At 49.8% G+C, this 21958-nt stretch overlaps 1 protein-coding gene across 3 annotated transcripts in view; it reads left to right on the top strand.

Moving 5' to 3' along the window:
- Nucleotides 1–21480, top strand: part of hspg2 (heparan sulfate proteoglycan 2) — a 63565-nt gene extending 42085 nt beyond the window's left edge. The window contains exons 36-85 of one of the 3 annotated variants that reach the window (XM_053849116.1): nucleotides 902–985; nucleotides 1316–1408; nucleotides 1485–1577; nucleotides 1637–1867; nucleotides 1925–2038; nucleotides 2115–2242; nucleotides 2399–2485; nucleotides 2573–2631; nucleotides 2710–2874; nucleotides 2968–3078; nucleotides 3162–3262; nucleotides 3347–3527; nucleotides 6197–6256; nucleotides 7652–7774; nucleotides 7840–7992; nucleotides 8057–8217; nucleotides 8362–8439; nucleotides 9552–9687; nucleotides 9828–9979; nucleotides 10104–10242; nucleotides 10377–10520; nucleotides 10605–10739; nucleotides 10800–10981; nucleotides 11114–11489; nucleotides 11566–11826; nucleotides 11939–12101; nucleotides 12200–12297; nucleotides 12367–12633; nucleotides 12714–12826; nucleotides 12905–13052; nucleotides 13352–13468; nucleotides 13575–13592; nucleotides 14477–14561; nucleotides 14636–14780; nucleotides 14863–14965; nucleotides 15032–15141; nucleotides 15214–15322; nucleotides 15399–15497; nucleotides 15582–15803; nucleotides 15934–16178; nucleotides 16246–16417; nucleotides 16516–16638; nucleotides 17095–17151; nucleotides 18068–18143; nucleotides 18210–18288; nucleotides 18443–18490; nucleotides 18981–19051; nucleotides 19113–19196; nucleotides 19265–19368; nucleotides 19450–21480. In XM_053849116.1, the coding sequence (XP_053705091.1) occupies nucleotides 902–985; nucleotides 1316–1408; nucleotides 1485–1577; nucleotides 1637–1867; nucleotides 1925–2038; nucleotides 2115–2242; nucleotides 2399–2485; nucleotides 2573–2631; nucleotides 2710–2874; nucleotides 2968–3078; nucleotides 3162–3262; nucleotides 3347–3527; nucleotides 6197–6256; nucleotides 7652–7774; nucleotides 7840–7992; nucleotides 8057–8217; nucleotides 8362–8439; nucleotides 9552–9687; nucleotides 9828–9979; nucleotides 10104–10242; nucleotides 10377–10520; nucleotides 10605–10739; nucleotides 10800–10981; nucleotides 11114–11489; nucleotides 11566–11826; nucleotides 11939–12101; nucleotides 12200–12297; nucleotides 12367–12633; nucleotides 12714–12826; nucleotides 12905–13052; nucleotides 13352–13468; nucleotides 13575–13592; nucleotides 14477–14561; nucleotides 14636–14780; nucleotides 14863–14965; nucleotides 15032–15141; nucleotides 15214–15322; nucleotides 15399–15497; nucleotides 15582–15803; nucleotides 15934–16178; nucleotides 16246–16417; nucleotides 16516–16638; nucleotides 17095–17151; nucleotides 18068–18143; nucleotides 18210–18288; nucleotides 18443–18490; nucleotides 18981–19051; nucleotides 19113–19196; nucleotides 19265–19368; nucleotides 19450–19622 (6576 nt within the window). In that variant the 3' untranslated portion in view covers nucleotides 19623–21480. The remainder of the gene's footprint in view (nucleotides 1–901; nucleotides 986–1315; nucleotides 1409–1484; nucleotides 1578–1636; nucleotides 1868–1924; nucleotides 2039–2114; nucleotides 2243–2398; nucleotides 2486–2572; nucleotides 2632–2709; nucleotides 2875–2967; nucleotides 3079–3161; nucleotides 3263–3346; nucleotides 3528–6196; nucleotides 6257–7651; nucleotides 7775–7839; nucleotides 7993–8056; nucleotides 8218–8361; nucleotides 8440–9551; nucleotides 9688–9827; nucleotides 9980–10103; nucleotides 10243–10376; nucleotides 10521–10604; nucleotides 10740–10799; nucleotides 10982–11113; nucleotides 11490–11565; nucleotides 11827–11938; nucleotides 12102–12199; nucleotides 12298–12366; nucleotides 12634–12713; nucleotides 12827–12904; nucleotides 13053–13351; nucleotides 13469–13574; nucleotides 13593–14476; nucleotides 14562–14635; nucleotides 14781–14862; nucleotides 14966–15031; nucleotides 15142–15213; nucleotides 15323–15398; nucleotides 15498–15581; nucleotides 15804–15933; nucleotides 16179–16245; nucleotides 16418–16515; nucleotides 16639–17094; nucleotides 17152–18067; nucleotides 18144–18209; nucleotides 18289–18442; nucleotides 18491–18980; nucleotides 19052–19112; nucleotides 19197–19264; nucleotides 19369–19449) is intronic. The other 2 variants (XM_053849117.1, XM_053849119.1) reach the window with 2 other exon arrangements.
- The last annotated feature ends 478 nt before the right edge of the window (nucleotides 21481–21958 follow it).

Raw genomic sequence — 21958 nt, 5'->3', positions numbered from 1 at the left:
CTGTGTGGTGAGGTTTTTTAAGGTTGCCGTGGCATCCCTCTCACAGCATGCTTGTCCTCTTCACCTCTGTCACTGCTGACCTGACCTTCCGCTCCTCAGGGTGGCGTCCAGCAGATGGACGATGAGGTCTGGGCTCTGCTCTCTAACTTCTCCTTCGACCAGGCTCGCCCCTCCTCCTCCAAATCTTCCTCTCGTGCCTCCTCTTCCTCACCTGGTTGGTCTCTGCGCCACCTAAACTCACCTTCTGCTCCGTCTGGTATTTCTTCCATGGTTAGACCCACCAGACCTCATTCTTACTCCCCAGTCCAAACGGTTCCTCTGCAGGTAGACCTCGCTCCGGAAACTCTTGAGTATTCTGGTGTATTTTATAACAAGCCTGTGTGTTTTGGTTTTGATGTGTCGTGCAGAGCAAGAACGCAGTGAGCAAAAGCTCTGCTCGTGTGTCCGGAGCTGCTGGCAAGGTAGATGGTTGTGTTATGGATTGAGCGTGTGCCAAGCACTTTGAGGACGCTGTCATAGTTTAGCACATGCACACACTGTTTACACCACTAGACTGCCTGTCTGTTCTCTGACGCTGTATAAGCTGATGTTGAAGAAGTCAGTTTGTTTTAGAGTGTGACTTGAGATTCAGCTTGATGCAGTGTGCTGTTGCCTGGAGGGGTCAGCTGATGAAGATGGTTCCTTCACTGTACAATTTAGGCACATTGTGGGTCTGTGTTAGATCAGACAGGATCAGTCTGCATGGCGATGTCAGGACCTGTGAAGTGACTGGTGTAGAATATGACTCTTCTCACACTTCAAGGCAGAGCATCTCTTGGTTTCTGTCTCTGTGCTGCATGTCACTTGCTTCATCTGTACCTGTCTCTCTCTCTGGTTCTCACTGCTCTTCCTCCTCTCTCAGTTCTCTCTGGTCTACAAAGATTTCAGCTCGCAGCAGGACGATCTGCTCTTCTGGCAGCTGCCTGCTCCATTCACTGGGGAGAAGGTAAACCGCTACCAAATGAGTCATTGTCACGTCACCGGACAAGAATCACAGTGGTATCTCAGCCACAGAAGGGTCATCTTTTCTAGATGTTCAGGTTCAGTCAGAGGACCAGATATTGGTGCTGGATTCCTTTGATTTGTAGTTTGTGTGGTCCTCAACTCATGTTCTCCAACTGATGAAGGTGGCCCTTTCTGGACCACTAAAAAATATTCTGCTTCTGCCTTTTGGTTGAACATGGTGACCGTTCAAACACCTTTTATTTAAAGACTTGTTGAGTGTTGTTTGTGTGCTGGATATGGTTCCAGCCACTTACAGTTAGTTTCGTTCTAGGTGGGCTCATACGGCGGAAAACTCAAGTACACTGTCTCCTACGTGGCTGGCCCGAGAGGAACTCTGCTGGATGATGCTGACGTTCAGATCATTGTACGTGATTCCACCGTCGGATTGACTTGGAGTTGACAGCGCTGATGCTCAGCAGCTGGTTGTTTCGCTCTTGCAGGGTAATGACATCACTCTGGTGGCCAGTCAGCCCTGGCAGCGCCGCCATCAGGGAGCCAGAGAGACCCAGCAGTTCCAGATAGTTTTCAGAGAGGTAGGTGATCGTGCCTTCTCGGTCTGGGCTCGACCAGTTCATGGGACCTTTCTTTGCAGGAGAACTGGCGGCGTCCTGACGGCATGCCGGCAACGCGTGAGCACCTGATGATGGTGCTCGCTGATCTGGACGACATCCTGATCCGAGCCTCGTACTCCACTGAGATGCGTTCGTCCAGCATCTCAGACATCAGCATGGAGGTGGCCGTGCCCAACTACAGTGGTTTGCCTCAGGCTCTGGAGGTGGAGCAGTGTCGCTGCCCACCTGGGTACCAGGGCCTGTCTTGCCAGGTAAAGACTTGAGGTTAACACTGCAAGCTTCGCCGGCTAACACGAATCCTGCCGCAGGACTGTGCTGCAGGATACACTCGCACCGGCACCGGGCTGTACCTGGGGCACTGCGAGCTCTGTGAATGCAACGGCCACTCGGACTCCTGCCACCCGGAGTCTGGTATCTGCACGGTATGTATCGCTGCTGTGCTCTTCCACCGGAAGGACCTCCTCTTAATCCACGCATGTGTTGTGTTTCTGCACCCAGAGCTGCCAGCACAACACGCAGGGTGAGTTGTGTGAGCAGTGTGCCCCTGGCTACTTTGGCGACCCCACTGTTGGTACCCCAGAAGACTGCCAGCCCTGCGCCTGCCCCCACACTGACCCAGAGAACATGTGAGTGCACACACAAGTACACTTTCGATCCACTGAACAGGTTTTGATGACGTGGAATCAGAAGCCTGCGTGTTACATTACACTGCCATTTCTAATATGGATGATAAATTCTGGAACATGCTGCTAAACCTAAAACACCTCCTGGTGTTCGAGCAGGTTTTCTCCGACCTGTGAGAGTCTCGGGAACGGAGGGTACCAGTGCACTGCCTGCCAGCCCGGCTACACCGGCCAGTACTGTGAACGGTGAGCCGTTGTGTTGCGTTTCTTAAACTTCACCTCGTTGTTCAGGTAATCCAGGTCGCTCATGAAAGTTGTGTTCTTCCTCTGCAGTTGTGCTCCAGGATATGTGGGCAACCCCCAGCAGAGGCAGAAGTGTCTGCCATATGATGGTGTGTTTTCTTTTCTGGGTCACAAATGCAGCCAGATTTAATCTGTAACATTCTCACCATCACACTTCTCTTGTGCAGCTGCAGCCTCGTTGGTGGTGAAGGTTTATCCAGCACAAGTTGTGACTGATTTAGGTGGCTCTGTCACGCTACGCTGCCAGGTATCTGGTTCTCCTCCACACTATTTCCACTGGTCCAGACAGGATGGACGGCCCATCTCGGGCAGCGCTGACAGACGGAGACAAGGTATAGCTCGGCTCCGCGCTCTTCTGTTTGATGATCCATTGTGTCAGGCTCCGTTATCCGTGTCTTCATGTGGTCACGATCATGTTTTGTCAGGAGCAGAACTTTACTTGCCAAAAGTCCAGGCGAGCGACGCTGGCGTCTACATCTGTACCTGCCGAGACCAGAGGAGCTCCAACACCAGCAGAGCAGAGATCGTGGTCAGAGGTGCGCAACCCTCAAATAGAAGCAGTTAAAAGACCTAAAATAGAGTTGGCAGTCTGTAAAACCACCTTTGTTTTTATCCTCAGACCTTCCATCTAGAGCCATCGAGGTGACAGTTGAGGAACCAAAAGCACAGACAGTCCGAGTCGGCGCGACGATTAGCTTTATCTGCACAGCAAAGAGCAAAGTATGAGAGCTGGAGCTTCCTGCGCCCTTTTGTGATGATGCGATGTTGCGACTGTCACTCACTGTTCATATTTCTGTGCCACAGTCTCCAGCCTACACTCTGGTGTGGACGCGCATGGGCAATGGCAAGCTGCCCAACCGGGCCATGGACTTCAACGGCATCCTGACCATCCGGAACGTCCAGCCGGAGGACGCGGGCGAATACGTCTGCACCGGCTCCAACATGTTCGCCATGGATGAGGGCCGGGCCGTGCTCTACGTGCCAGGTTTGTGATACCCTCGGCGCCCGCATTTCCCACATCACATGCCGCCCAACCAGCTCTGGCACCCCCTACTGTCTTCCCTTCCCTCTGCTGCCCCCCTGCTCTGCCTGGCGCATGATTGTGTGTGTGTGTTTGCCTGCACCGTGCGCACGCTGCTTCAAGTTAACGGCACCATCGGCTCGCTGCTCTAACGCTCTTCTGCTGTCTGACGACAAAGAGAAACTGAATCTGCTTCAGCTCGGTTCCGCTGCTGCCAGTCCAGCGGGTCGAGTCACTGCACAACATGTTTGGACCGCAGTCAGAACTCTCCACATTACATGCAGCCAGTTTAACACCCAGGACAGAGAGACGATGAGGATCTTTTAGTCATTATCAAGTTGATCATGAGTAATAGCTTAGCAGAACAAAGACAGGATTGTTGACATATCAAAGAAACGCGCTGTATAACGGTACATCAGACGTTATTACCAGAGTACATATTGAGATGTAACAGAACAGAAGGTTAGTTGAGCATGTGCAGGTGTGGGGTGAGCTTGGTTGCTGGTTCAAACATGTGTGGTGACTATCGCCTCTCTGGCCTGGCCGCAGTGGAGTCGGCAGCAGGTGATACAGCTTGTGGCGACATTTCCCTGAAACCAGTTTAAAAAGCTCAGTTGGATTAAACAAGCACTGATGACTGACTGCTCATTAAATCGGTGGTGGTTAAAGTTGATTCTGCTGCTGGCGTGTTAATCCGGGTGGTGGATGATCCTGGTGCGTGGGGTCTTTGGCTTCCCGGTGTCCTCCTCTTCCCCTGCCGAGCTGCGGAGCGCAAAGGTGATGATGAGGTGGAGGAGGAGGAAGAGTCGACTTGGACTCTCACCTGACTTTGAACGAAACTAAGGACTCCACAGAAGAGCAGAGGAAGTCGCCACCGTCTGCCCGACTCGACAGTGTTCCCACTTCAACTGTGTTACTGGGTCGCTCAAATCTTCATGTCAATAGGCACATCACTCATCGTCCTGCTGTGTGTGATTTGTGTGTCACCTTCTCTTTGTCTTAGCTACGTGTTAAATAAACAGGCTCCTGGGTTCTTAAAGATGCCAGGAAGTCATGGCAGCATTTCTGCTCTTCATCTTGAGCCAAGCAAATCCACCTACCACGGGGGGCTATGGTTGTGTCACATGAAAGTTGCATCAACAACTAAGGGTCTTCATATATATATATATATATATATATATATATATATATATATATATATATATATATATATATATATATATATATATATATATATATATGAAGGCCCTTAGTTGTATATATATATATATATATAACTAAGGGCCTTCATATATATATATATATATATATATATATATATATATATATATATATATATATAAAACATAGCGCCTCCTGGTGGTTGACGTTTTGGCAACTTCAGCAAGAAGGTACTAAAAGAATTGCCTCATGCTAAAACGACAGATGTTTGTTGATTTTGTTCTGTCTGACACAGACGTAATTATCCACAATTATCCAGCGCGATTGTGTATTTAGATTTATTTTTCTGGTATTTACGCTTGTCGGCACATTTTTAGCTGATGTCACTTGTGTCCGTGAAATCGCTTTTCTGTATGAACACAGTGTTTGCCAAATGTATTTGTATCCTTTTACTCCAGACGCATTTCTTGTCTTATAATTTTATTTTTTATATGTCTCACAACCCAAGGTGCTTTTTATAAGAACTGTCTTTGTACATCAAGATGATGATGTAATGTACACCTGTCACATTGTAATGTATTTATCGTTACTGTGAAAAGTATTTTGTGGAAATCTCTAAAATAATGATGTCAGAAGTAGAAATTGTTGAGGGGTTTGTTTGTTTTTAATAAATTCAGGATGTCCACAAGCTGTATGAGTTTAATGGCTGAGAAGAGTGAAACTGTTTTACGCCGCTTGTTGCTACTAACCTGCATGTAGCTTTGTGCTGTGTGTCGTGTTTTGGACTGTCAGCTGCATAAGAACTTCTTATCTGCGTGTCATGTTTGATGTTGTGGATATTCTGTGAAGTGAATCTCACTAAACACTGCCGTCTGCCTCCAGGTAAGTGTCACGACTACAGACATGACACTCTGAATGAAAAGGCACGTCATGACCAGTGCTACTTACTGATGGGCATCGATGCCCCCACATCATTCTGAATGGAGTCCAAATTAATTTATCAAAAGTGGACCCCCAAATCAAAGAAAAACATCTTGTCAAAGCAAAGTGAAGAGTGAGGTTCAGATGTGGTTGGTTATCTCGACTAATGTACCCACTGGCAGTGGTGGTGGATATCCAGAGGATTGCAGGCGGATGGTCTCTGTTTCGGACCTGTGCAGCATGATGTCAAACTTTGAAACAAGCGTTAGCACCACACAAACTGAACAGAAAATCAACATGGTCTCGGTCACTCACATTGGATCTACGGCACCAAGTAGCATCCAGCCTTGTAAAACCATCACAAAAAAGTCACTCTCATGACTTGTGCCAGTTGATTCGACTTCCTGTTTGTGACATGTCTGTGCCTCTAACGTTATTGACATCACCAGACCCCACTCTGTGACGCTGTCTCCGTGGAGACGGGAGGTGGCTGTTGTAACCCACACTGACCTGACAGTTAACCTGTCCCCCCTCCCCTCTCCCATCTCCAGAGGGCTCACAGACTCAGATGTTTTACACAGCCTATGAAATGTTTGAAGGACACCGAAAGCGTAAGTCAGTGCGAGAATGATTTCCTTATATCCAGATGCTGGAGGGGAAGTGAGGGGCTCCCCCCCCTTTCTGGACATCATCATGCATGATATCATCCTTCATAGCATGCAGAGACTTGTGGACCCACTACAGCTTGTTTACATTCAGGACTGACGGTACACCACTCAGTCGTATGTGGAGGGACAATAAAGAGCGGTCATTTGTCAGCGATCATGTGGTGTGAAAGCTATGTAGAAAATAAGGATCAATGGATGACACTGCTGCAAACTTCAGCGTGACGCTCATCCTTCTGTCCTGTTCCAAACTCAAAATCACACTGTGAATTCCACTGAGGAATTCTGTTGAATTTCATTGGCCTGTGCTTCATTCATTCTCTATCATCAGTGTTTATTTCAATTTGTCCGTGTTGACCTCATTGACTCAGCTGAATGTAGTCGAGCTGTACTGGGATCTTCTCAGTCCATTGAGCCCATCAAGTGCATGATGAGTCTTCAGGACGTTTTCATCTGGATGTGGAAGTCCCACGGTTGAGAACGTCTCTTAGGTCTTTTACAGGCTTTCAAAGCATCATCTCCTCCACATCCCTCTTCTCTTCCTGCTCCTCTCTTTCCTTCATCAGGAATCAGCTCACGTCTGGGCTTCAAATATCAGACTGTGCTCTTCGCATCATGTCCATCATCAGTTGGTTACGAACGTGGGAGGAAACACATGGAACTGTAACGTCACTGCCTTCCCCTTGTGTTTGGTGTCAGTGACAGTGGTTGGATCTGTCAGAGCTCCAGGTCCCAACTTCCAAACAGAAGTTGGACACGGGGGGGTTCGACTTCTGGGCTTGCAATATAAGTGCCGCAGCTTTCATAGCCCTGGGAAACGTTTGAGAATAAATTTAAGAACAGATAATGGTGGAGGTAGAGGAGGAGGGGGAAGGACTCAAAAGCAGAATCAATTCACCTGCAGCAGCTGACTTGAAAATCTGGTACAGTCAAGACGAGAACAGACTGTTCACAGTTTAATGTGTTTCCTCACACAGATGGTCCAGATAGGCTGAAAACTCTGTGAATTATCAAATAATCTGCTGAGCGAAGGCTTAGTAAAAATATATTATCTAACCAAATAAGAATATAAAAAAGCCCAGACTGACTGTAAAAAGTCAAAAATGTAAAATACAAATTTACACAGTTTAAAAAGCCTCCACATGAGGAGGTGAATCACAAGGAAGTTGTCTTCCTAACATCAAATACCAAAGTCTAAATATAAGAGGTAAGAAATGAGATGGAAGGTGTAGGCAGTATGACTGTCATATATCATGGAATGTATGAACATTCTTTGTTAGTTTAAAAAGATATGTTTGTTCATATCAAAGTCTGCTTTTAACCACCCGGGTCTCTGTGCAGCTGCAGAGGGGGTCCAGCCAGTGGCCAGCATCAACCCCACAGTTCTGACTGTCAGGCAGGGTCAGCGCGCTGAGTTCAGGTGCACTGCAACAGGAAACCCAACGCCGGCTCTGGAGTGGATCGGTATGACACCTAGCTTCAGCAAGAACTCTGGCCTTGTGGTCCGGGGTCTCACATGAGCGTTACAGGTGGTCCTGGGAACCGGATGAGTCCCCGAGCGTCGGTCAGAGGCGGGGTGTTGACCTTCACGGCGGTGGACCCGGCTGATGAAGGAGACTACACCTGCAAGGCCCTGAACACACACGGAGAGCACACCGCGCGGGTTTCCCTCTTCGTACAAAGTAAGCTCTGAAACGTTTCTGATGTTTATACGGTATGCTAATTCACCCGCCTGTCATCGGCCAGAGTCCAACCCCAGTGGACTGGGCACCCAACCTCAGGTCCAAGTGAGTCCCCAAAACATCGAAGTCCACGAGGGCGACACCATCAGGCTGTACTGTCGTGCCACCGGATCACCGACCCCGAAGCTGACGTGGCTGAAGAACGGAGGCCAGCTTCCTCCTCAGGTAAGCTCCTCCCCTCCCCATCTGCTGAACCATAAAAGACTGACGGATGTCTCTTGAGCAGTTGACTGGTCTACGGTGGTTTGATGATGCTATGTTTTGCTCTTCTGTTTATCTCCTCTTCTTCTCGCTCCAACGTTTGCTCAGGCCATTCCCTCTCATGGTTTCCATCAGTTTAAAAGCAACAGTCTCGATGTGTTACACAGACGTATTGAGGATCTGCAGGTCTGTCCATCTGTCCGCTGTCTTGTCTTGTCTCTCACTAAACCTTGTCTTCACCTCGTCCCCTCAGAGCATGACGTCTGTCTTTCACAAGTCCATGTCTGTCCACTAATACTGCATGCTGATTGTCCACTGTGTTAGTCCTCCATCGTTCCTTGTCTCGTCCTGTCCACATGGTGCCATCCATCATTCCACTCCGTGTATTAACTAAACACACAGTCCCACCGTCGGTATTCCAGAAATGTCGTCCTCGCAGCCAGGAATAACTGTGGTCCTCTGACTGGAGAGGTGGAGTGTGTGTTGTTTGGGTCTCAGCTCACCGGAGGGCTCCGGATCGGCTTTTCCCAGCCGTAGCTGGGCGACGACGCAGAAGCTCTGTGTGCTCTAGCTCACGGTTTGCTTTGAGAGCTGCTGAATGGGCTCAGGCACCCGAACTCTAACGGCCGGATACAGTAATCCCTGAGCAGCAGGCCCGCTGCCAGTGTTTCACTTGACGACAAGCCCAGTCGCAGTATCGCCAAGGTTTTGTTTTCGCACACTTCCATCGCTTTGTTTACAGATGACGTCTTTCCATCGGCACTTCAACTCTGGTGCAGGAGAACAGCACCTCTGTCTGTCACACAAACGGAACGCTACTGTTGGGAGGTTTTGATATCTGAGGTCTTGTTTGAGAGTGATGGGAGAAACACACAAGTTAGAAGGCTGGGTTGAGCTGGTTATTCATGTGCACAACTTGAGGACTAAAACAATCCAGGACATTTGCTTGGACTGTCCCGTGTCACCTCCTAAAGTGCCGGAAAGAGACCTGAAGGTCCAGGTGAAAGTGCCCAGGATGATGAAGACATCTAACTCACATGTACTCTCAAATGTTGTCAATCAATGTCACATAACGTCACTGTTCATTAACAATCATCGATCGTAGTGGGATCTAGAAGAGAACCTGTAGCAATAACCGTCCTTGTCTTGTCCCAAAGAGCCGCTCTAGTGCTTCTGTGTTGCTCTTAGTCTTTAGTCAGCAATGTCGCAGGTAAGTGGGCATAGCTTTGGCTGTTGATGTCAACACACCTGCAGACTCCAGACTTGCAGCTTATGCCCCGTTGTCCACTTCTCTCCAGGCACGAATGGACCGTACTGACATTGGAACACTCCTGATCCCCGACGTCAAGGCGTCGGACGCGGGCACCTACATGTGTGTCGGCAGCAACAGCATCGGGTCTAACAGTGCGCCGATCAAAGTCACTGTGCACAAAGGTGAGGTGTTTGTTTTTTACCTGAAACACTGACAGACCTCACCTGTACGAGCCAGTTCAGGTGCATGTGTGAAGACAGCTATGTTTGAATATGAAACACAAAGGAAAATAAGATAAGCTGTTATGTTGTTCCTGTTGCAGGAGAGCACAGCACCTCGGTGGTCACCATCCAGCCGTCCATCGCAGACGTCCAGGAGGGTCAGAGTCTGGATCTCAACTGCCTTGTTCATGGGAACCCTCCTCCTCCTGTGTCATGGATGAGAACAACCGGCCGTCTCTCCTCTAACCACCGGGTGGCGTTTATAAGCCTTTTACAAAATATATTTGAAAAGTTGTTTGTCACTGTGGATGAAATATGTTTAGTTCAGTTACCTTCATTTGAAGTGATCGAGGGTTAACAACCCTGACCTGCTCCAGGTTCTGGGTAGTCGGCTGAGGATCCTGTCGGCTACGATGGAAGATTCTGGAGAATACATCTGCACAGTTCGGGACAATTCAGGAAACGCTCCGATCCGCCAGGCCTCCGTCTCTGTGTCAGTCACCTCCTCGTCCTCACGTAAGTGTCAGGAGGTGGCAGCAGGAGGACTGTCGGCCTGTTTGGGTCAATGCCTGGAGGACTTGTTTCCTGTTGCAGGGATCTAACTTTGCTTTGGGAAGGTAAAGGTTTCTGTGCTTAATCTTCCTCCACAGGTCTTCAGAGTCCCATAATCTCCATCGAGCCACACAGCGCCTCAGTCAGAGTGGGAGAGTCGGCCAGTTTCAGGTGCAGAGTCTACAGTGGCGCACAGCCAGTGAGGCTGGAGTGGAAACTGGCCAACAACCAGCCCCTTCCAGGTGCCACACACGTCACACACAAGTCTCAATGAATCAAAAACCAGGGCGAATTGGTTTTTATGTTGCTGTTTTCTGTTTTGTCAGACAATGTTAAAGTGGGTCCTGATGGTTCAGTGCTCACCGTGTCCAACGTCCAGTCCATCAATCACGGCGCATACCGCTGTGTGGCCAGCAACCCCTTCGGCATAACACACACCATCGTGTCTCTGATTGTTAAAGGTGAGATCACGTCGCCGCTTGTTGGAAAATTTCATTTGATCGATTTCACTAATCTTTCAGAGACACCTGTTGTGACTGTCACCCCTGTGGGCCCTCTGCGGGTCAGAGTGGGCGACCCCATCAATCTGGAGTGCCAGGCGTCAGGGGAACCCCGGCCTTCGGTGTCATGGCACCGACTGGGCCGCAACCGTAAAGTGATGCTGAGCAGCCCCGTGCCAGTGGAGTCCAACGCCATCATGCAGGTGAGACTTGTCAGTAGTCAGATGAAGATCTTCGGGGGAGGCACTGTGGCGGGATGGTTGTCAGATCGGTATCAAGTCTATAATACATAAACATGAAGGGAAGAGGACTTTCAAACACTTTCACATGTCCAGATCCTGGCGGCCCGTCCAGAGGACAGCGGTACCTATGTCTGCACAGCTCGCAACAATGAGGGTTCCACCGAGACCAGGGTGGAGGTGATCATCGAAGCCTCCTCGCAGCTGCCCTCACCCCCCAGAGCTTCAGTCCCTGAGCCGGTGATGGTGGTGGTTGACGGTCAGACGGTTACACTTCGCTGCCAGGCTCACGGTGTCCCGCCCCCAACCATCAGCTGGTCTAAGCTGCGGTCCCCTTTGCCCTGGAGACACAAGGTGGTGGACAACAACCTGGTGCTGCCCACTGTGGGCCGACAGGACTCTGGAGAATACATCTGTAGTGCCACCAACCACCTGGGCACCAGTGAGGTCACCATCGTGCTGGATGTGGAGAGTGAGTGTGCGACCCACACGGCCCGCTAAAGGTGTTGAATCTTCAGAGAACTAATCCGTGTCACATTGGCTTCCAGCTCCACCGTACGCAACCTCAGTGCCTGATGACGTGGCAGTGCGTGTCGGGGAGGTCATTCGACTGCAGTGCCTTGCTCATGGGACCCCTCCTCTGACTTACACCTGGTCCAGACTGGAGGGAGGTCTGCCAGCAAGAGCTCAGGTCAGTGGCGGTGATCTCCAGATCAACCTGGCCACTGCAGAAGACGCCGGGAACTACAAGTGTGTGGCCAGCAACAAAGTGGGCAACAGTGAGGTGGTCGCCAAAGTCACCGTCAGATGTGAGTCTGCTGCATATTCAAGAAATCGTGGCTTCTAAGACAGCCTCCCTTTACTGTAGCTCGGGTAGTTCTTCTGTACGTATCAAGATCTCTCAAGGGCTTCTCTGTGCAGCGCCTCTGGCGGTGCGTGTGTCCCCTCAGGTGGAGGTGAAGGCTCAGGGCAGCGCCGTGGAGTTCACGTGTTCAGCAGCCGGAGGGATCGAGACCAAAATTGAGTGGCTGAAAGAAGGAGGCGCTCTGCCTCCCAACCACCACGTGAAGGACGGAGTGCTGCGGTGGGTTCAACCTCTTGTTTTATGAGTACTTGTCTAGTCCATGAGGGAAATGTCTATGATCTTATCTTCATATGTTGTAATTCCTGGTTCTGCTGCAGGATTGAGAATCTCGAGCAGAGCAACGAGGGTGTTTACATCTGCAGAGCCAGCAGTGTGTACGGCCAAGCCCAAGATTCTGCTCGTCTCACCATCCAAGGTCTGTCACTCTGACCTTCTGGCCTGGCAGAATGCCACGCCAATACTAACATCCTCCGTCCGTCCTCAGCTCTGCCGAAGGTGATGATCAACGTCCGCACCTCCGTTCAGACGGTGATGATTGGGAACTCGGTGGAGTTTGAGTGTCAGGCTGTGGGTGATCCTGAGCCCACGGTACACTGGAGCAAAGTGGGCGGGCCCCTGCCAGCCCACATCATGGTCAAGGACGGCATGCTGAGGATCGATCAGGTGACGGAGGCCGACACCGGTCACTACCGCTGCACTGCCACCAACGACGTGGGCTCTGTGCAGTCGCAGGTCGTCCTCCACGTCCAGTGTGAGTGTGGCAGTCCCAGCGCTGCCTTCCTTGCTGCACCCTCAGCCAGAGTGATAGATGCATCTCCCGCCTGTCTTCAGCTCTTCCTCAGATAGCTGCACTGCCAGAGACCAAGGAGGTGACGGTGGGATCTGATGCAGTGCTGCCCTGCGTGGCCTCGGGCTATCCTGCTCCTGAGATCAAATGGACCAAGGTTTCACAGTATTCTGATCATTTTGTTTGTGCAGTTTGTTTCTCAGTCTGACCCAGATTTGATGCCTTGCCTCTGCAGCTGGATACAGAACTTCCTCCCAAGTGTTTCCAGGAGAAGAACGTGCTGACGGTTCCCAGAGTCACACACGAAGACTCCGGAACGTACGTGTGCACCGCCTCCAACAAACAAGGGAAAGTGGAGTCTTTCACCAAACTGGAAGTTCACGGTCAGTCAGTCACTCGTGTTCATAATTCATGTCACATAAATCCTTATCACCTGTGTTGAGATCCAGCAGCGTGAATTAAAGTGGCTGTTTTTAGGTTACTAGTTCGTAGATGTCACTGTCACTTTCCTACACGGCTCCTCTCTCACACAGTGAGAGTCGGAATGCTAGCAACAGGGATGAGCTGTACATTTCAGGGATGGGCTTGGGCTATTGTTTCCTCTGGTGAAAGTAGTTGTGGGTTATGAGTGTTCCAAACCAAGGCTAGTTCCAATAATGTCTTTGTCCGTGTGTCTGTCCAGAGCGAGTGATGCCCTACTTTGCCCAGGAGCCACTCTCCTACCTGACGCTGCCCACCATCAAAAACGCCTACAAGACCTTCAGCATCAAGATCAACTTCAGACCCGACAACGTGGACGGTAAGAGTGTCTGGGGTGAAGGGCAGCAAGGCTCAACACGCTGACTGGTGTTTAATGTGACTGTCCCTTTCTCCCCCGCGCTCCTCCTCACCCTGGTGGGGGGAAGGTCTCATATTGTACGCTGGTGAGTGTGCGGGAAGTTGTTTACCTCTGGCTGCTTCACACATCAGGCTGATTCAGCGGCTGACAGTGGAAGAGACGCAGCACGGTGCATGATCCTAACTGCTGCAGTCAGGCGGCAGTTTCTCATCATCTCTGAGGGACAAAATATGATTCAATATAAATCAACACCCTCATTGCTCTCGCTTGCACTGTCACAGCAAACTGTGACGTAAGGTCAACGATTGACCACGAGACACCTTAGAGTTTGTTGAAAAGTTTAAAGTGCAATATTTCATTGTTTACTTATTTGTTCTCCTGAGGTGTTGAGTTTAATGTTGAATATTGTGTTCCCTCCTGTGAATGAAAGCCAGACGATGAGACGAAGCCTGTTGGAGCAGTGATAAAGAAACTTCAGTAGAGGAATAGAAACCATTCAGTCAGTGCATGACTGCATTCGTATTAGGAAGAGCTGAGTCAAACAGGAAGTGCAGATGTGTCACCGTCGCTTTGGTTTGGCCCCGCAGCATGTTGCTTTACCATCAGCTTCATGTTTGGTGGATGATCTCCATCCTAACAGGTCACTCACTCTTCTGTCTCCTTCATCCTGTTTGGTGAAAGTGAATTCAGTGATTCTCACATGCAGTGTGTGTGGAGTATCTCCTTCTCTCCCTGAAACCAGAACTAAAGCAGCCATCTTTACCACTTTTGTTTGAAACTGAAGTCCAGACCTTAACTGCTTAACTGCTAAAACTTAGTTGTGATAACAGCTACACAAAATCAAACGAGTATAGATCAATTCAAAATGCAAATGTGATCATGTATTTGCTGCGTGTTTAATCCTAGTACAATTTCAATTTGAGGACAGAAGTTTCAACTCCTGTTTTGATTGTGGGCTGCTGGGTGCAGGTATGATCCTGTACAACGGCCAGAGGAGGAGCACCGGAGCCGACTTCATCTCTCTGGGCCTGGTGGGCGGACGTTTGGAGTTCAGGTCAGCTCAGGTGTCAAAGGTCACCAGCTCAGTCTGTATGTGTCACCTTCTTGATGAGGTCATCCTCGAGACAGGTTCGATGTGGGCTCCGGTATGGCTACCATCCGAGACCCCACCCCCATCAAGCTGGGCGAGTTCCACACCGTGGAGCTGCACCGGAACCACACGCTGGGCTACATCATTGTGGACGGTGGCCAGTCAATTAACGGGAGCTCGCAGGTACTGGCACGGGAGGCACGACTCGACATCACCGATTGAGTTTGCTGCCGAGCCGTTTGATGTGTTGGTTTCCTCCCCTCAGGGAAAATTCCAGGGTCTGGACCTGAATGAGGAGCTTCATGTCGGCGGGTACCCCAACTACACCCTGCTAGCCAAGACTGCCGGCATCAAGACGGGTTTTGTTGGTGAGAGACTGCGGCAGCCATGAGCACTGCTGGAGTTGATGTGTCTCACTCTGATGCCGTTCACAGGCTGCATCCGTCAGCTGGTCGTCCAGGGCGAGGAGGTCATCTTCAAAGATCTGCAGCGCAGCTCCACCGGGGTCTCCAACTGTCCCACCTGCAAGGACCAGCCGTGCCAGGTTCTGCTCCGTCGCTCTCGCACAACCGTCCCTATCACGTGTTGCTGACCCTGACTTTTTCCGTCCTGTCAGAACGGCGGCAGGTGCGAGGACTCGGACGCCAGCCTGTACAAGTGCAGCTGCCCCAAAGGTTTCACCGGGAGCAACTGTCAGCACCACTCCTCGCTGCACTGCCACTCAGGTACAACACCTCAGTTGCACCTGCTCGACTTCACAAACAAACTGCTCTGACCGAGGGAGCGATTGTGTGTCCACAGACGCCTGTGGACCTGACGCCACCTGCATCAGCCGACCCTCAGGTCTGGGCTACAGCTGCCGCTGCCATCTGGGGAAGTCTGGCCACAAATGTATGGATGGTGAGTGGAGCGCTGAAACTAGATGATGACAGTTTCTTTGTGATGTATTTGAACAAGTCATAAGACTGAGCAATCCTCCTGCAGGTGAGCTGGTGACCACGCCAATGTTCGATGGCGAGGAGTCTTACATCGCTTACCCTCCGCTCACCAATGTGCATGACGACCTGCGGGTGGAGCTGGAGTTTAAACCCATGGAAAGAGACGGACTGATGTTTTTCTGTGGCGGGAAGAAGATAAAGGTGGAGGACTTTGTGGCCATCTCCATGGTGGCGGGTCATGTGGAGTTCAGATATGAGCTGGGCACAGGTTTGTTTGGATCCATGTCACTATTATGTTTTTAAAAGATACAAGGTCCAAGATACAAAACAATATTTACATCTTTAGTTAGTGGGACTGAGAACGACTGGCCACACTCTGACGCACCTGTGCTCTCCAGGTCAGGCAGTCATCCTCAGTCCAGAGCCTGTCTCTCTGGGTCAGTGGCACAGAGTCGTCGCCGAGCGGAACAAGAAGTCGGGACATCTGAGAGTCGATCATGGCCCTGTGGAGAGGAGGTCCTCTCCGGGTAAAGCTCAGGGTCTCAACATCCACACCCCCATGTTCCTGGGCGGCGTCCCTGATTTGGAGCTGCTGCCCAAACCAGCCAACGTCAGCGAGATGTTTGAGGGTTGCATCGGAGAAGTGAGCCGAGGCGATGAGTTTGCTCTATTTTGCTGCATGTCTCTTACACCTGTCACCTGCTGCTCAGGTCCTCATCAACAACAAGAAGGTGGATCTATCCTACAGCTTCACGGAGAGCCGGAGCATCAGCAAGTGTGTCCACAATAGTCCCTGCGACCTTCGACCCTGTCTGAACGGAGGACGCTGTATGTCCAACGCCGAGTATGAGTACCAGTGTCTGTGTCGGGATGGATTTGTCGGTGAGTAAACCGGACTCAGAACAAATGTTACCATTGGGTCTGAGCATCTTTGTGTTCTTTGTCGTGACGTTGACCATGTTGGGGTCATGTGACCGCAGGGCAGCGCTGCGAGCACCTGATAGACGGGTGCGACCGCGACAGCGAGTGTCAGAACCGAGGCAGCTGTGTGAACGGAGTGTGTGTGTGTGCAGTTGGATTCACCGGAGTCCACTGTGAGGAAGGTGAGTGTTGGTCACACCATTACACTTTAATGCCCTAAATGTAGCTGTGACATGCAGCTGTTTAAAACACACCTGTGCATGATAAATGTTCAATAAATAGAATATGATGTTAAAAAATTAGAATAAAGAAAATAAAAGCTTCATTTTAGAGGGAAATTCTTATTATTATCTAGTGTCCAGGGTTGTAGTTGAATTTACATTAATTGTTTTTGTTTGTTTTTGTTCAGGTTGAGGTTAAAAAAAGTCTGTATATCGAATTATTCATTTTAGCAAAAGTTAATGTGTCACGGTGACCACTAGAGGACTGGACAGTAAGTGACCCTCTCATGATGGCCCCAAGCTTTTACATAAGTTGGACTTGAAATCGTGGAACTATTTCCTGCGCTGTGATCCCGACATTCACCACTAGAGGCCGCTGAAGCCCAAACTAAATGACTGTCTCACCTGCACACACAGGCCAGTTCCCCCGCTCCTACGAGGTCCTGCAGCGTTTGGAATCTAGCGAGGCTAATGGTACGGTATCCTCAAACCTCAGTCTGCCTGACATGACTAACAGGGACTGAGCTGCGGAGGGCGCCGCTAACACACGACCTGGATCTGAGGCCACTGTGGGATGTGTGCGTCGGGAAAGTGCCTGGGGATTGTACTGATTTTGGGAGTCTCACTGCGTCATGTTTGTTAACGTGTGCTGGAGCTGTCTGTCTACAACATGGACGAGAAACTTTCTGGTGTTTTCCAAACCATCTGTGGCCTCACTAACACGTCCACCAGTCTGCTCAGGTCCAGCTGAGGCGGACGGTGACTTCTCTGGGCTTGAGCTCATTTGAAAAGCCCCTGTCCCTGAAGGACACTGTGGAGCCTCCGCCTCAGCTCAACTTCAGACTGGGACGCTGGCCTCTGCTGCGACTCTGATGCTGTGCATGTTGCCATGGCTACGGCGGAGCATTTTCTGGGCCGCTCACAGACGAGTGACGCGACTTTGCTCTTCTGTCCTCTGAAGTCGCTGCTCTAACTTCTGTTTGCATCAAGTTCTCGTCTTCACTGACTTGCTCAAAAGGATTGATCGATTTCGTTTTGCAAGGTTTTTATCAAATGTTTTATCCAAAAAGTTTTGATCTCATCCAGTATTTCACCAGACTGGCCTACTGAGTCATTAGAGGGTAATACTGTGATGGCTTGAAATTCCACCCAATGACTCTTTATTTTATCAGTGTATTGGTCATATTTCAAAGATGCTTCCCTCATCATATATCTGTCGTGTTGTATATGTTTCTGTTGTTTCATATGCTCGTATTCCAGCAACCGCAACTTGATTTTTGACGTGTGATAAACTGCACTGGAGTCACGCCTGAGTCAAATCACATTCCAGACTTGGTGTCCTCAGCGGCCACATCACAGTGAACCCGTCTCATTCTTTGAATTTCCACAGACTCGCCCTATCAGTACGCCGTGAGTTTCCACAGCGACGGTTACATCGCTCTTCCCAAAGCCGTCTTCCCCAGAAGGTGAGGACAGTTGTCTTGTGTACGCTGAGTGTGCCTCCTGGCTCATGTTTCCATCTCATGGTCCAGCGCCCCCGACTCACCAGAGACCATCCAGCTGGAGATCAGGACCACTTCAGCGGAGGGCCTGATTCTGTGGCAGGGGGTGGTGAGTCCTTTTTGACCCCTGAATCTGACCCTCTCTCCTGCTCATGATCCATCTGCACTCACTCTTCACTGGTTCTAACTGATGTCGGAGCATGTTTGCTGACTCCACTAAAACAAGTGCATGTTGCTTCTCCACCTCCACCTCCATTTCCCAGGAGACCACTGGCGCTCGCCATTTACGCAAGGTGCATGCTAACAGAAAGGTACTCACACACTCAGCATGTGTTCTGTTGTCGTCGACACGTCCATGAAACCACTACAACATATATTTAAAATAAGATGTTAATAATAAGACAATAAAATAATAAGATGTTCTTGGGTTTGTTGTTGTAATAAATGGCAAATAAATGTTTTGATGCATAAATAATAAGTTCGTATAAGTTCACATTTTAAAAGAAAATATTGTCTTTTATGAATATATTTATAAAAATATTTGGTTCAAATGTAGTGAATAAAGATGCATCATTTCCTGTGGTAGCTGGGTTGAATGTAGTCAGCTATTGAAGTTTTGAGTTTTCTATCGTTACACATATAGTATATTTTTTCAAGAGGGTATTGTATCTTCTGAATTGGGAGACCATACAGTGGATCTACTACAGTGGTCAGCGTCCTTCTGCACATGTTCATGATCGACACACACAAGAAGAGCACGCTGACGCGAGCTCCTGTGCTGACTCAGCGCTCTGTCTGCAGGAACTGGGCGAACATGGAAGAGGCAAAGACTTCATCAGCCTGGGCCTGAGCGACGGTCACCTGGTCTTCAGGTGAGTGAGTCACGTGATCACGCCGTCTCTTGTGTTCCTCACGCTGCGGTGCTTGGTTCAGTTACCAGCTGGGCAGCGGCGAGGCAGAGATCCGCTCCACCAGAAACATCAACGACGGGAAGTGGCATAAAGTGACGGCTGTCAGGTACGACTGCTGGAGTTTTTCATCTTCAGCCTGGACTTGGTCTTCACCACCTCACTGTTTCCCTGCAGGACCGGAAAAGATGGATACCTTCAGATCGACGGAGGAGCCGAGCTGCACGGGCAGTCGAGGGGCAAGAGCTTGATGGTCAACACCAAAGGAAGTTTATACCTCGGTGCGTGAAGCCTGGGTTCTGCTCCCGTCGTCGCCGTGGTTTGCTGCTCTCCACTTGACACTTTCTCCCCACGGTCTGCAGGTGGCGCTCCAGACATGCCCGCCATGACCGGAGGAAAGTTCTCCACAGGAATGAGGGGGTGCGTGAGGAACCTGCTGCTGGCCAACGCCAGGCCGGGGCAGCAGCTGGCGCCCGTGGTGGACCTGCAGTCGCAGGCCTCTCACGGCGTCAACGTGCAGCAGTGCGCCTCGTAGAGACTCTCTCTCACAGAGACTGCCAAGTGATGTCACAGCTACACTCTCACACGGAGCCCGACTCCACCCTGGTGCTGCCAAACCTCCGTGTGACCAAAACCAAAAACCATTCTAACAGCGACGTGTCGGACTATTAACACAGATCCAGTTTACATTCTTCCAGCAGTAGTTTTAGCCGCCAGACCTATTTTTGAGTCAAATTTGATGGAGATGTTTTTACAGCACTGAATTTTTATTTATATACATATGGATATATAGATATATATATATTATATTTGTGGGGGAAACATGCAGACTAACCATCACTCTTCTCTCCTGGGGGTTCTTTGTTCCAACACTGTGTCCACACGTTGTCGCCGCTCCTCTGTGCGCGAGCATGCTTCTTGTCTTTCCACATCTTTGGGACGTCACACGCAGCTTCCACACACAACTCAGGTCCACCACATGACATCACTTCTGTCATGGTGCCGCTCCCTGCAGGACTTCACCGCGAGTCCTCTGACAGTGTAGGAGTCTTTGCATCCCAATTGTTGGGGTTTCTAATACTAGCATCTGTGGTTTTTCTCCACTCGGTCACAAGTGTGTTGAGACGCTGCAACATGTGACTTCAGGAGGACAGGTGAAGTCCTGCAGGGGCTGTAGATGGTGTGCTTTCTCGTACTGAAGAAAACATGGTGCTATCTTTCAACAGCCAAGCAGCTGAGATGCGTTTTGACCTGGTGTAGCTCTGTTTTGCAATGACTAGAACTAGCTCCTCTCAGCCTTCTACTGGAGGGTTTGTTACCCCCTGGTGGCTGGTCGCACTAATACTCCACACCGCTCTTTCGGGAGGATGAGCGATTTGGAAGTAGCTTTTAGTTGGAATGAGTTCATGAAAGTAAGAGTGTTATAGTTTACGATCACTTAGCTGTTCAGTTCCGGTGGGAGCATGTGAAGCAGGAGAAATGATGCCAGACAGGACAGCATTTCTGACATGTGGTGACTCCGAGCGAGAGAAACCAAAGTTGTTTTTTAATGGACTCCCTCTTTGGCCAGGTGCAGGTTGTGGGTTGCCAGGTCCAGCTGACTGCCTTATTGTGGCCGTGTGACCCATGTGACTGGTCCTCTGTCATGAAGCATGCTCAGCCACACCCGACTCTTCTACTCTTCACCGCGTGTGTTCTGTCACCATCCTGAAAAACCGTGTCCCTGCAGAGCCGTGTGGGCTGTCACTGAAAGTTGAACAGATGTTAGCTGTTGACACAACCGATGACTGACAAGCAGCGAGCTGCTGGTGAGTGTTGTGCCTCCAGCCACTCAGTGAAGACAAATGCAGCCCAGCAGCAGGCAGGCGTCACCAACCACAGCAGACTTGACGCTTCTGTTTTGGCAGCAGACATCAGGGCGGCAGGTGACTGAGCAGGTCACACGTGTCTCCTGCTGGTGCTTCAGAGTTTGGTCCGTCACCTGTCCGATCTCTGACAGTGGCAGGCGCCGCAGAGTTGGCCCCTGGAACCGCTGTACTAATCACTTTGATGAAGAGTCCCTTCACTTTTATTTATTTCTTTTTAGAGATTAATTCTGCTGTTTTAGAGCGATCACTGAAGCTTGCCTCTGTTCTCCCCCCACCCCCCTGTGTTTGCCCTGGTTGTGCTTATGTTGGAGCCTCTTAAGAGTCTTCAGCCAGATGGATGCTCCAAGTGACTCCAGATCTGAGAGGCAACGTCAGCTGTGTGTTTAAGGTGCACTTTTAGTCAGTTACGTTTTCTATTGTGTTCAACTCTTGATCCACAGAAACAAAACATTGTTGAAGTTGCACCTCGGTTCCCTGCGCCAGAGCAACTCGCCCCGCGGCCCGACTTTTCTTAAATAAAATGAAAATTCATGTGCTATTTGTAAACCTGTGTGGTTTCCTGTTCCATTGTTTGCGAGCATTATATGATTCACTGCTGTGTCGGGGGACAGTATTTCACACCAGGGATGCAAGAAATGAAACATGAGTAAAATTATTTATTAGAGTTAAAGTTTTAGAAGACTATTGCCAACTCATTTCCTACTGTTGAACAAAAGTAACAGTAAACGGCATTATTTATATTCTACATTCAGCACTACAATTACGGTACCTAACGTAACAACCTCACAAAAATAGATATGGTTGTAGCAGAAGCAACGGAATTGCAATTGTCGATGAACTTGAGTAAGTCGCTATCACAAACCGTCATAAAACATCTCAAAACTTTTCAGCGATAACTGCTCCAAACAACGCCGGTCTGCCTCCTCTGTGTGGGATTCGGGATTCTCCGGAAAAAATCGTGCATTTCCGTCACCATCATCTGCACGCGCCAAGTGTGCGCTCG

The sequence above is a fragment of the Synchiropus splendidus genome, chromosome 18 (assembly GCF_027744825.2).
Source record: "Synchiropus splendidus isolate RoL2022-P1 chromosome 18, RoL_Sspl_1.0, whole genome shotgun sequence".
NCBI lineage: Eukaryota > Metazoa > Chordata > Actinopteri > Syngnathiformes > Callionymidae > Synchiropus > Synchiropus splendidus.
The sequence above is the reverse complement of the archived record's forward strand: the minus strand, read 5'-3'. Positions and strand labels throughout refer to the sequence as shown.